The sequence below is a fragment of the Crinia signifera genome, chromosome 2 (assembly GCF_055691185.1).
Source record: "Crinia signifera chromosome 2, ASM5569118v1, whole genome shotgun sequence".
Taxonomy (NCBI): domain Eukaryota; kingdom Metazoa; phylum Chordata; class Amphibia; order Anura; family Myobatrachidae; genus Crinia; species Crinia signifera.
In genome coordinates, this window is record NC_139218.1 from 82,530,360 (window position 1) to 82,542,615 (window position 12,256).

The 12,256-nt window shown below is 40.9% G+C and overlaps 1 protein-coding gene across 5 annotated transcripts in view; it reads left to right on the plus strand.

Moving 5' to 3' along the window:
* The window catches only part of MAP3K15 (mitogen-activated protein kinase kinase kinase 15), a 249,258-nt gene that overhangs the window by 124,161 nt on the left and 112,841 nt on the right, over positions 1 to 12,256 (plus strand). For 4 of the 5 annotated variants that reach the window (XR_014470326.1, XM_083172491.1, XM_083172489.1 and 1 more), the window contains 2 exons: positions 3,184 to 3,323; positions 4,591 to 4,614. Coding sequence is in view for 3 of the 5 variants with exons in the window: in XM_083172489.1 (XP_083028615.1) it covers positions 3,184 to 3,323; positions 4,591 to 4,614 (164 nt within the window). In the remaining 2 variants the exon portion in view is untranslated. Of the gene's footprint in view, positions 1 to 3,183; positions 3,324 to 4,590; positions 4,615 to 9,202; positions 9,376 to 12,256 lie in introns of those variants that run through there. The other variant, XM_083172492.1, reaches the window with a different exon arrangement.

Genomic DNA, 12,256 nt, shown 5'->3' on the forward strand with positions numbered 1-12,256 from the left:
GACAATATAATCTATTTTACTATCACTCTCAATTAGAGATGAGCAGATTGGATTTACTTGGTTCTTGTCAAAAATGGCGCAAGTTTGAATTTTTTCCGATTGGCTATCAGCTGTCACATGTAAAACCGAACCCGCACATCTCTACTTATAATCAATACTGTTTGACAGGGTGACAGGTGGCGCTTTACCGCTCGCTTGGCAGCGAAAGAATTCTGCTTAGTAAACAAGTCTGAATAAGGCCCATAGATTGTAAGCCCCACTGGAAACATAAGACTAATGGTGTGTGCACAGAAGCCGATATGGCTTCCGATGTTGACGATATAGTCAACATCGGAAGCCATATCGCATGCTTTTTTAGGGCTTGCGAGCCCGATGCGCTGCCAATGCGCGCTCCCGTGTGAGCGCAAATTGCCAGCCAGATAGAGAGGGCAGCCAAAACTATATAGTGCAGATCTGCACTATATAGTCTAAATTGTGCCCCTCCATGCATGCCGTGCGATGCGAGTCCCGATGTGATCTGATCGCATAGCATGGCATATCGCCCCCATGTGTACCCACCATTAAAAAAAAAAAAAAATACTTTATTATTTATTTATTACCAGTTATTTATAGAGCACTGCAGAATATGCGTGCACTATATAAATAACTGGTAATAAATAATAATAAAGTAAATTTTTATTTTTATGTCTCTTGAGTTTATATTTACTTACCAAACAAGACTATGTTTGGGTATAACTGATCTCTATCCTTGTACCGATGTTGCCGCAGACAATAGTGCTTCCTGTTTTTTTTTATGTTATTGCACAATTGCACAATTTCCAAATGAATTCTTCTTAACACGGGTCAAAACTCTCGTGCTCACAAAGTTCCCATGCTGTCTGTGAGATTTGTTAGGGAAAAGGGCAAGCAAGTTTCTCAGTGAAAATACTGTAAAATCTATTTATAATAATCTATGAATAACATATCTTAATAAACGAGTTATTTTTCAGTGGATTGTAAATATTTCTGCTATCCAAAAATGTTTGTATGTTTGTATCTGCTGAATGAGTACAGGGTAAACTAGGTTTTTACGATGAAAAATCCTTGTGGGTTTGAAGTCTAGCATGCTTCTGTTTAGATGCTATTATTAAAATCTAGCAATAAATTAGGCATCAGCAGTCATTTTTCTTGTGCATTGCCATCATCGTTGCTCCTAGCATTTGTTAGGTGATTATCGCAATGTCTTATTTGCATCGCTATGTGAATGAGGCACAGGGGGAGAATTTCTAACATCCGCGCCCCCTTACCACCGCACATTGCCGGCTACCGCTAACATAATTATTGCATATGCTCTAAAATATGCTATAATTATGGCAAAAGACAACTCTTGCGTTAAGAGCTGGATTTTTTTTGCGGTGAGCCGGCATTGCGTGGTGAGTCCCAGCGGCTCCCCCCTCCCTCCCTTACCCGGCTAATTTTGCTGCTGCTGCAGGGGGGCGGGCTCTCCTCCTCCCTTCACCTGGAAGATGATTTTCAGTGCAGGGAGGTGGAGGTCACAGGTCCCGGCAGCACAGCGCTGTGACTATTCTGTGTGCGACTTCAGCTTATTCACATGAAATACTACATAGGTGGAAATTTACTAAAGGAAATTTGTAAAAAAAATAGGTGTATTTGTATCCAGAAATACACTTATTTTTGACATTTACTATCCCGAATTGCCGTATTTTCGGGATAGTAAATGTCAAAAATAAGTGTATTTCTGGATACAAAAACACCTATTTTTTACAAATTTCCTTTAGTAAATTTCCCCCATAGTGTTTTTCTGGAAAACAATGCAACATTTGTTCAGATACAGCTGCATTGATGCATCAGAATATATGCAGTCTGCGTCCTTATCCTACAAATATTCTGATTGGTTAACACCCGCAACAGGATGAGCCAGATTGTAAGCTTGCAGCAGGGCCCCCTTACCTCCAAGTCTGTCTTTTGTTACACAGTTTGTTTTATCTCTGTCTACAATTGTACTGCACTATATATTACCCCTTTCACATCGCACTTTTAAAACGGTATATTGCCGTTTTTTTTTCCATTTTAAAACGTTTAAGGCTGCAATGTGAAAGTGCCAGAGTTGATTTACCGGTTAAAGTTAACCGGTTTTTCAACACGGTTAAAAAGAGTCCTACACGTTTTAAAGCCATTTTTTTGGCAGTTTGAACAGCTCTATTTCAATGGCTTGAAACGTGTCCCTTGGGGGTTAAACGGGTCGAATGTTTGAATGGTATTAAATGATTTTTAAAACGGTTTTCACCTGCAATGTGAAAGGTCTCAAGGCTCAGACCCGTTTTAAAGTCCCATTTAAGAATACCGTGTCATTACCCATTTCTGCAATGTGAAAGCAGTATAACAAACTGTAAATAAATAAATAAATAGGTACTTGTGGTAGATAATTTAGATTGTAAGCTTCACTGGGCAGAGACTGTTGTGAATGAGCAAGAATTCTCTGTACATACTGCATTTGTGTGCTAAATAAATAACTCTTGACACACAAATACTTTTCCATGAAGAAGCTGGCTGTCGTTTAAGTTCATTTAAGGGTAAGTGACCACTGAGCAAACGACAGGATTACCAGGATAGGGATCTCTGCCAGTGTATTAGAAGGGTGAAGTTGTACACCACCACTAATTCTTGTGACTGCACATCTTATCCTGTAAAAAAAAATCCACAAAAATATTATAACAAGAGCTAATTTAGCTTGAATCTTATGCTTATGCTGGGTACACATTAATCTGTTTACCCAGCCATGACGAACGACAGGTAGGTGGGGGGTTGTTGGCCATTCTGCATTCCACCGCATAGGTCTCAGTAGCGATGTCCTCTGTCATCCCGCATGTACAGATGACGGAGGATGTCACTGTCCTCTGTCATCCCGCATGTACAGATGACGAAGGATGTCACTGACAATGCGGAGGAGCGCGCATCGCCAGTGACATTTTTCACACACACTGGATGATATTTTGATCTGAATCGGCAAAAAACAGAACGATTATTGTCCAGTGTGTACCCAGCTTGAGCGGTTGTTTGCATTAAAGAGAGTATTTTACTGTATTTCTGAATAACAACATTGAAGTATGTTCCTTACTTGATGTACTTAGTTTTACACTTGCTTTGTGCATTTGGCTACAAATGATTCCGTTCCTCTTGCAGATGTTGCTGTGGTGGACATGAGCGATGTAGGAAGACAGCCTTCTCTTTTCTACCACCTTGGTGTGCGGGAAAGTTTTGACATGGCAAATAATGTTATCATCTATCATGATACTGATGCCGACACATCGCTATCCCTAAAGGTAAGAAATACTGTATTTTAAAACATTTTATTGAATTAGCGTAAATATATGGGTGTCCCTGTAATTATGTTACTGCCTGTTATTCACATTGATCACCAGACATTAGCTTTTATGTGTTGACAAAGTAACCCAGTGGATGTGTAAGTGTACACATCCACTCGCAGCGTAGCAAGGAGATCCATCCAGCGGGGAGGGCGTGCATTTATTCGGACGGAGTTAACCTGCTCACTAGGCTATGAATATATGCAGCCTGGCGAGCAGGTCTGAATCAGGCCCACTGGCCTATATTTCGGACATTCAATTGAATGGCCGATATATCAGGGGCGTGTTGGTGGGTTTGTACCAGGGTAATATCTGTGACTTATCTGCAGATATATCGGCACATGTGTGTACAGATCATCCACCTTTAAACTGGCCATACATCTACAGATCGATTGTCAGATTGGGCTGGTTGGAACAAAAACCTGGTAGTATCTGAATGGAAGTTTGGCAGTTTTCCAGCATTTCAAAGCAAATGGTCAACTGTCATTTGCTCTCACCCATTACCAGGATTTTGTCCCAATCACAATCGATCTGTAGATGTATGACTGGCTTTACACTTGCTGCAGAGGTCACCAGCAACTGACATCACAACTGTGTGTGCACATGTAAATGCCTGCCCAGTTGTGATGTCAGGCATGACTTATCGGGTTGACGATTAAATCCTCAGATAGGTCGCACCACACGAGTCTTGATTGCCGTTGTAATTTCAGGCATATACATTGTCTAGTGACAATGTATTGGGTGTTTCTTGGTGAAGACAGGAATATGTGCGCACAAGATGGACCATCTTATTGTTGTGTTATGTGAGTGTCACAAGCCTGTTGGTGAAAATGATTGTGCATGCTGACACTTGACTGCTCATATAGGAGGACAGACACGGAGGTAGAGACTGCACCTGTCATTTTACAGTCCAATTAACTATATACAGATAAATTAAAACTCAAGAAGTCAATTAACCTACATGTGTATTGTGGACTATTGGAGGAAGCACACAGAAATATAAGACTACATACAAACTCTACGCAGAAAGTACTTTAGTCAGAGTTTGCTTAGGTTTATCTTCAACTACAATGCTATTTTTCCATGGGTAATAGTTGTTGCAAATACTACAGTTAGGATGCGTGTCTTTGACCTAACTGATTATTTATCACAAACATCAAACTACAATTTTTTTATTTGTTAATTATTGTCTATTTATTTCATATTCAATCCTTTTTTATTTTAGGATATGGTATCTCAGAAGAACACGGTGAGCATTAAACCATGTTTCTTTCCTATATGTTTTTCATCCATTTTGCACCCTTCAAATTTACTTTGTGTTTGAACTTGTGAATCAAATGTTAATTCTCCTTGAAATAAACATGTAAATGTAATGAATATAGCAAAGAGAAACATTGGTCATGGTTCTGCCAGATGGTTTCACCACTTTGTCATTTTCTCGTCTTTAAGGACCAGGGGGAGATTCTCGAAACTAAAAATGCAGTAAAATCCCGTTACCAGGGTTTTTACCGCATTTTGGGATGCTCTAAGCATCCCCCGCCGTGTTACCGTGACGGACGGGGGGGGGGCATCGCCAGAAAAATCTATGGGCTTCTCCAGATGTTGAGGAACTACACATCCAAGCATGCCTTGCATCAGTTTCAGCATGGCCACATAGCAAAACTAATGCAAAGCATCCTGGGATGTATAGTTCCTCAACATCTGGAGGGCCGCAATTGCCCAGCCCTGTTCTAACGCGACCCCCCCCCCCCCCACCTGTGTCCGGGCAGCACAGAGCTGTGCTGCCCGAACCTGCGACCTCCTCTCTGCACTGTACATCCTCTTCCGGGTGCAGCAGCAGCATCCAGGCTGGGTAAGAGAGGGAGAGGGGAGCCACCGGGACCCGCCGCTCATCGCCGGGTCACCGCAAAAGACAGCTCTTAACGCAAGAGCTGTCTTTTGTCATAATTATCGCATATGTTAGATCATATGCGATAATTATGTTCGCAGTAGCCAGCAATGGGCGGCGGTAAGGGGGCGCGGATGTTAGAGAATCCCCCCAGGTAACAAATAAGCTTTTCTTTTTTTCTAAAATACTGTAGATTTTAGTTAATTTTAGTAAGTGACAAAGCCCAATTTTGGCAGAGTAATGTAATAAGGATCTTACTATGGGGGTTATTCTAGTCCATTCTTTCTGACAAAATCCTTCTTAGATGGACAAAACCATGTGCACTGTGGGTGGGGCAGATGTAACTTGTGCAGAGAGAATTAGATTTGGGTGGGGTTTTTCTTCAAAGTGAGATCTATATTGAAGTGTAAAATCATGCAGTCAGTATTTTCCCTGCACAGAAACAAAATAACTCACCCAAATCTAATTCTCTCTGCACATGTTGCATCTGCCCCCCTGCAGTGCACATGGTTTTGTCCATCTAAGAAGGATTTTGTCAGAAAGAATGAACTAGAATAAACCCCTATGTCTTTGACATTGTATAGTGAAAAATAAACAAAAATACATGGGAAATAATGTAAAGACCTATGTATTACAGGTTACAGTGCTAATAGTATTTCATATGGACCTCACTGACATCACAGCTGTGAATCTATAATCGGTACTGGGTTTATGCAGTGCCAGATTAAGGGGGTAATTCTGGTTTAATCAGATGCCGGTGGTGTTTGGGGGACTTGCAAGACCTATTGGGCCTGGAGATGGGAATATTTCAGGGCCTATTATAAGAAGTGGAGTATGGGCCTTATTCGAGTTCACTCTTTATGACAAAATCCTTCTTAGATGGACAAAACCATGTGCACTGCAGGGGGGCAGATGTAACATGTGCAGATAGAAATAGATTTGGTGATTTGTTGGTGATTCTTTGCAGGGTAAATACTGGCTGCTTTATTTTAACACTGCAATATAGATCTCACTTTGAAGTAAAACCCCACCCAAATCTAATTAGATCTGCACAAGTTACATCTGCCCCCCTGCAGTGCACATGGTTTTGTCCATCTAAGAAGGATTTTGTCTGAAAGAGTGAACTCGAATAAGGCCCTAAGTGACGCCAAGTCTTGTATCCATGTAGAACCCACACACTATAAGCCCCAGTGTCTCCCTGAATATATAAAAGTACAAAAATTGCATAAATAAAAATACAATTTTTAGTCCATGCAACCTCAGCAGTCCATGCCTTTTAGCGTTAATAAATGAATTTGTTTCCACATGCAGTTAGTAGAGCATATATTAGATAGTTAGTTTCTATCAGTTATTTTGGTTCACTCTTTCTGACAAATTCCTTCTTAGATGGACAAAACTATGTGCACTGCAGGGGGGCAGATGTAACATGTGCAGAGAGAATTCGATTTGGGTGGATTATTTTGTTTCTGTGCAGGGAAAATACTGGCTGCATTATTTTACACTGCAATATAGATCTCACTTTAAAGTAAAACCCCACCCAAATCTAATTCTCTCTGCACAAGTTACATCTGCCCCCCTGCAGTGCACATGGTTTTGTCTATCTAAGAAGGAACTTGTCAGAAAGAATGAACCAAAATAACCCCCTAAGGCACAGGTGGAGGTATCAGTTAGATATAAATCATTTCCTGATAGATTGTATAAAGCATTGATTGAATCACAGTTGTTCATGGTAACTCACATGTAATTGAGAAATGGCAGAAGTAAAGGCAGTCCTTATTCTGTCTGTTTACAAGGCTCCTTTATTTTGTGCTGCTTGATTAGGAGCACTGTGACATATGTGGCTGTGACTGTGATTAAGAGCACTGCAACTATCAGCAGTTTCCTGAGGAAGGCGAAGAAACACGTTAAAAGGACTATAATACAGATATTACTGGTCAGAACACCGGGTGACATCCAATGGGGAGCTCCAGAAAAGACTGCACAAATCAGGAAGCACCAGCAGCCAGGAAACCATCCGTGGATCAGCATATGTCACAGTGCTCTTAATCTAACGGCACACACTAACGGAGCCTGGTAAACTCTGGTGGGGTGGCATTTACCTGATCACTCAATGTCCATAAATCTGCAAATTTACAATACGGGTTAAAAAAATGCAAAATGAACATAATCAGCAAAACTGAATCTAAACAATAAACTAATATGCCAGTTGTGATAATTGTTTTTCTTCTACCCTCAACCAAATGAATCTTCAGCAGTTTTTATGAATCTTTTAATAAGAGAATACATCACTGATCTCAGCCAATGACTTCACTGGTTGTCTCTTATTGAACCAATGACACCTGTTGTCTGTCCACTGTGCTAGATTGTGACCCGAGGTTACTCGTCCATCTGTGGCCAGTTCCTGTGTAATGAGGACTTCTTGCATTGTAATAAAGGAAAATCTATTGTGTAATCTATTGTGTACTCTGTTGTCAAATGAATGATCTTAAGTAGTGTAAAAGTTGTATTCACAGGGGTAAATTTACTAAAACTTTAAAAATGAAAAAAAGGTGATGTTGTCCACAGCATCCACTCAGATTCTGTCAGATTTTCTATCATTGCATCATAGCAAATAATAGACAGAATCTGGTTGCTATGGGCAACGTCACCTCTTTTCATTTTTAGAAGCTTTAGTAAATGTATCACTCAGTATTGTAAACTCCTAAGAAGTAATACTATTCGTCCAGGAATCCCAACTCTGGGCAGTACGGACGGTGTAATGGTTAGCACTACTGAGGTCATAAGTTCGATTCCCACCATGGCCCTAACTGTGCGGAGTTTCCTATATATTCTCCCTGTGCTTGTGTCTGTTTCATTCGGGTACTCCGGTTTCCTTCCAAAATCCAACAATACATTGGTAGGCTAAGTGAATCCCAACAAAATTAACCCTATAATGTATGTGTGTCCATTTATGTGGTAGGGAATATAGATTGTTTTCCTGGATGCTGCGGATGGATGTCTATGCAAAACATCCATACGCAGCCAATGCGAAGGAAGGCACCTTGCGAATGGTGGGCCGGCGTGCCACTATTCGCAAGGCAGGGTTAGGTTAACTCGCAAGGATGCATATATGCATCCGAGCGATTCAACCAGAAGAACCCCCATAGAATCAACAGGAAATAATAAAGCATTGCAATGATGGTAACAATGTCTTTGGGTATGCTGTCAAACTAATATATTCATTTTCTATATTGGGAATATTGTCTGATGAAGTAACTGCAAAGCCTCCAGCATGAATTCAGACCTCCAGTATCATATCAGTAAGGCCGCGCTGTGCCTCACAGTGTGCGGATCTTGCACTAGTGACCAGGACCGGCAACAGAAATCTTGGGGCCCGGTACATAGACATCTCCGGGCCCCTTCCCCCCAAAAAATCCCCTGTTCACACACATATATATGTGTGTTAATCGGAAACACTCCATGGCCTGTAAGCATGATAGCGATAGATAGATAGATAGATAGATAGATAGATAGATAGATAGATATGAGATAGATAGATAGATAGATATATCAGAGTGATGATTGATAGATAGATAGATCAGAGTGATGACAGAAAGATAGATAGATAGATAGATAGATAGATAGATAGATAGATACAGTAGATAGAGAACTGTCTCCCCTCCCCCAAGGCACTTATCTGGTCAATTAAAAAGGTGGAGTAGGCATTAAGCAGGTTCTCTGGACCTTTTTCCTGCAGATCTTCTCCAGTCCTCACACTCCCATTAAGCTCCGCCCCTTTTTCTGTATCCTCTATTTTTCATGGCTTCTCATTAATGGGCGTCGGCCATCTTTGTGTAGTCTTATGGGGGCAGCCATCTTCTTTTAGCTCCTGCTGCAGCTGCATACTAGATGGCTTCATCTGATGAAGCCGCTGATATTCTAAGAGGCGGGGAAACGCGTCATCAAGGAGATCCTTTTTTTGCTGCCTGCACTTTGAGACACCGCTGACTGGGAGACCCGGAAGCCGGAGCCGTGCGTTCGTGATAAGGCTGACAAGTTCCACAGAACAGCCGGTAACCCGCTCCAGGCGTGGGCAATTGAATCAACTCCCCAAAGTGGATTACAAAATCAAACGGAGCATAAGTATAACTTTCACTTTGTTGCATCGATATCCCCAAAGCTTGCTAACATCTATAAGCTTCCATATGGTTTAATGACTGAGCACTAACAAGAAAGTCTGGCTGGAAATCCGCATTTGACGTGCATTGGAGAGTGTGTGTTTGGAGAGAATTAGAGTTTCCATTCATAGACTAACATTGTCTCATAAAAGACTGCTACTAATCCCTGTTTTGCAGAAATTAACCCCATGCATGCCTAACCCATTTTAAAGTATACGAATTCATTTGTTTTGCACTCTAGCTAAATTCCGCAATTGATAGCTAGTCAAAGTATGGATAGTCACCACCTATTGTATATTCTTTTGTGCTAAAATAAAAAAATAGCACAGTAAGAATAGTGAATGATGCTTTGAATATAAATGTATTTTTCATGCGCTATATTTGGTTTTATAGTCTCACTGGCCGGTGTTCTCACTTTTAAAAGTGTTTAATTATTGTATAAATAAAATTGTATATTGATTTTTACTAAAAAAATATGTGTCTATACTATATAGTGTCCCTTCGCGCCGTCTCATACTAGATGGCCCTGAAATACTTTTAGCCGGTGACAGGTAACGAGGGGGGGCTCTGCATATGTTTGTTGTCTGCTCCGACCCAGCGGTGGAGCAGACAGCATAATAAAAAAACAGAGTGCTTTTTTTTTTTGTGTGCCCCGTGATCTTGGGGCTCCTCTGACCCTTGGGGCCCAGGTCAGATGTCCCCCTTGACCCCCCCTGTCGCCGGGCCTGCTAGTGACCTTTAGCTACAACTGGTTTATTTCTAAAAGTCTGGTATAGTTATGGACAGCACACCATTCCATCAATAGAAATCATCAAAGGACCACATCATCAGTTCATTATATGTTATCTTTACCTTTGGCTAGTCAAGCCTCCGATGTAACATTACTATACAGATTTGTTCTTGGGAAATATAGTTGTCTGCTTATAGTTGTCTGCCTTCACCCATTGAGTCCCAGCAAAGCGTGTCAAAGTCAAATTCAACTAAACACCTTGAGAAACTCGGTGGTTGGTAGGACCCCTAAAGTAAACATGGTTGTAGGCATTTTTAAAGGTAATTGTGGGTAAATGGTTTTTACGGTCATTTTCTTCCAGTAATGACATAATGATGTGCGCTACTCAGTGAAACTGGAATACAGATAGATGCTTTGTCTCTAAAAAGATGCTCAACGTATGCTCAAACTCATGTTGCTACTGTAACTAACGTTTCTTATAAGACTGTCATATAATGTATGTAATAAGTGAAATGATAGCATCTATTTAGCAGGATACAAATTCCTTACCAGTTGTGCGTGATAGAAGTTCAGAGGAAGTTGTAATTCCTGAATAGACACTGTGCATTTGAACCTACGCCAGCTCCAACATTCATGAGTCATGGCCAAAATACAGAATGATTTGCAGATCAGTTTTCCCACATCACATTGTATCTCAACTCAAGTATGTTGTTTTAATTAGGAAAATCTGTGGAAGCTTACAAAAGTAAGAGAAAAACCTCTGGAAAGACTGATGTCTGGCAAATTACTCTTCAGTGAATGCAGTAGCTGATAAGGAGGGAAAATCATGCAGTAGCTACAATATAGTAGTCTAACAAGGTCATAGTAGTTTACCAGATCGTCGTTGTTACTGTGACCGTGGAGAATTTAAATAATAATAATAATAATAATATAATTAACTGTGTGCCAAACAGTGAATGACTTGGGGGGGGGGTTGTCAAATATCCATTCGCAGCCAGTGCATGCGAACACACACTGCAAATGCGTTGCAGTCAGGCCATCATTTGCAAGGCGGGGTTTGATGGACTCGCAAAGCCTTGCGAATAAACCAGAATAACCCCCTTTAATCATCATGTATCAGCCACAATCAAATCCTCATTCTTTCATCTAAGGAACATAGCCAGAATCAAGCACTTAATTCCCCCAGAAGATCTGCCTACAGTCATTTGTATCATCACGCCTAGACTACTGCAGTGCCCTCTACATTGGTCTCCCAGGCCAAAGTATTGCACTGCTTGCAGTTGGTACAAAATGCAGCTGCCAGGCTATTAACCAACCAGACAAGAAAAAAAGGGGATTCACCACCAGGTGAAAAAAAGGCACTGGAGAGATGGGGTGTTTGGTTTAGGCTGCTCACACGTGGGGGTGGTTCAGTCCCCCGAGGGTGGATACAAGAAGAAAAAGTGTTGTGTAGAGCGCCAAGAATATACACCTTATTTTAAGGCCTAAGTAAAGATAATAATTGATCAATTGGGTATCACAAAATAAAAATACATTTAATTAGCACATCAATTAAAAACACATTTCATTTAGATGCACATATAGTTAGGACTTAAAATAATTATTGCACTTGAGATTAAGGCATACAGTAAACCACTTGTCTTAGGTAAAAGTAAAGGTAGGATACTTAAGTGAGTCCCGCTTGTTCCAGATTGTGCTACCTTCTTGTTTGAAATGATGGTCCCCAATTGGATGAGGGGGGACAGGGAGGGGCAAGGAGAAAGGGGGGGGGGGGGGTCCTACCTTTACTTTTACCTAAGACAAGTGGTTTACTGTATGCCTTAATCTCAAGTGCAATAATTATTTTTAGTCCTAACTATATGTGCATCTAAATGAAATGTGTTTTTAACTGATGTGCTAATTAAATGTATTTTTATTTTGTGATACCCAATTGATCAATTATTATTTTTACTTAGGCCTTAAAATAAGGTGTATATTCTTGGCGCTCCACACAATACTTTTTCTTCTATTAACCAACAAGGCCCGCACCAGCCACACCGGTTCTTTATAGAGATGTGCAGACTCGGATTCCGGAGATCCGAGCCCCCACGGACATCATCATTCCGAGCCCGGTTCC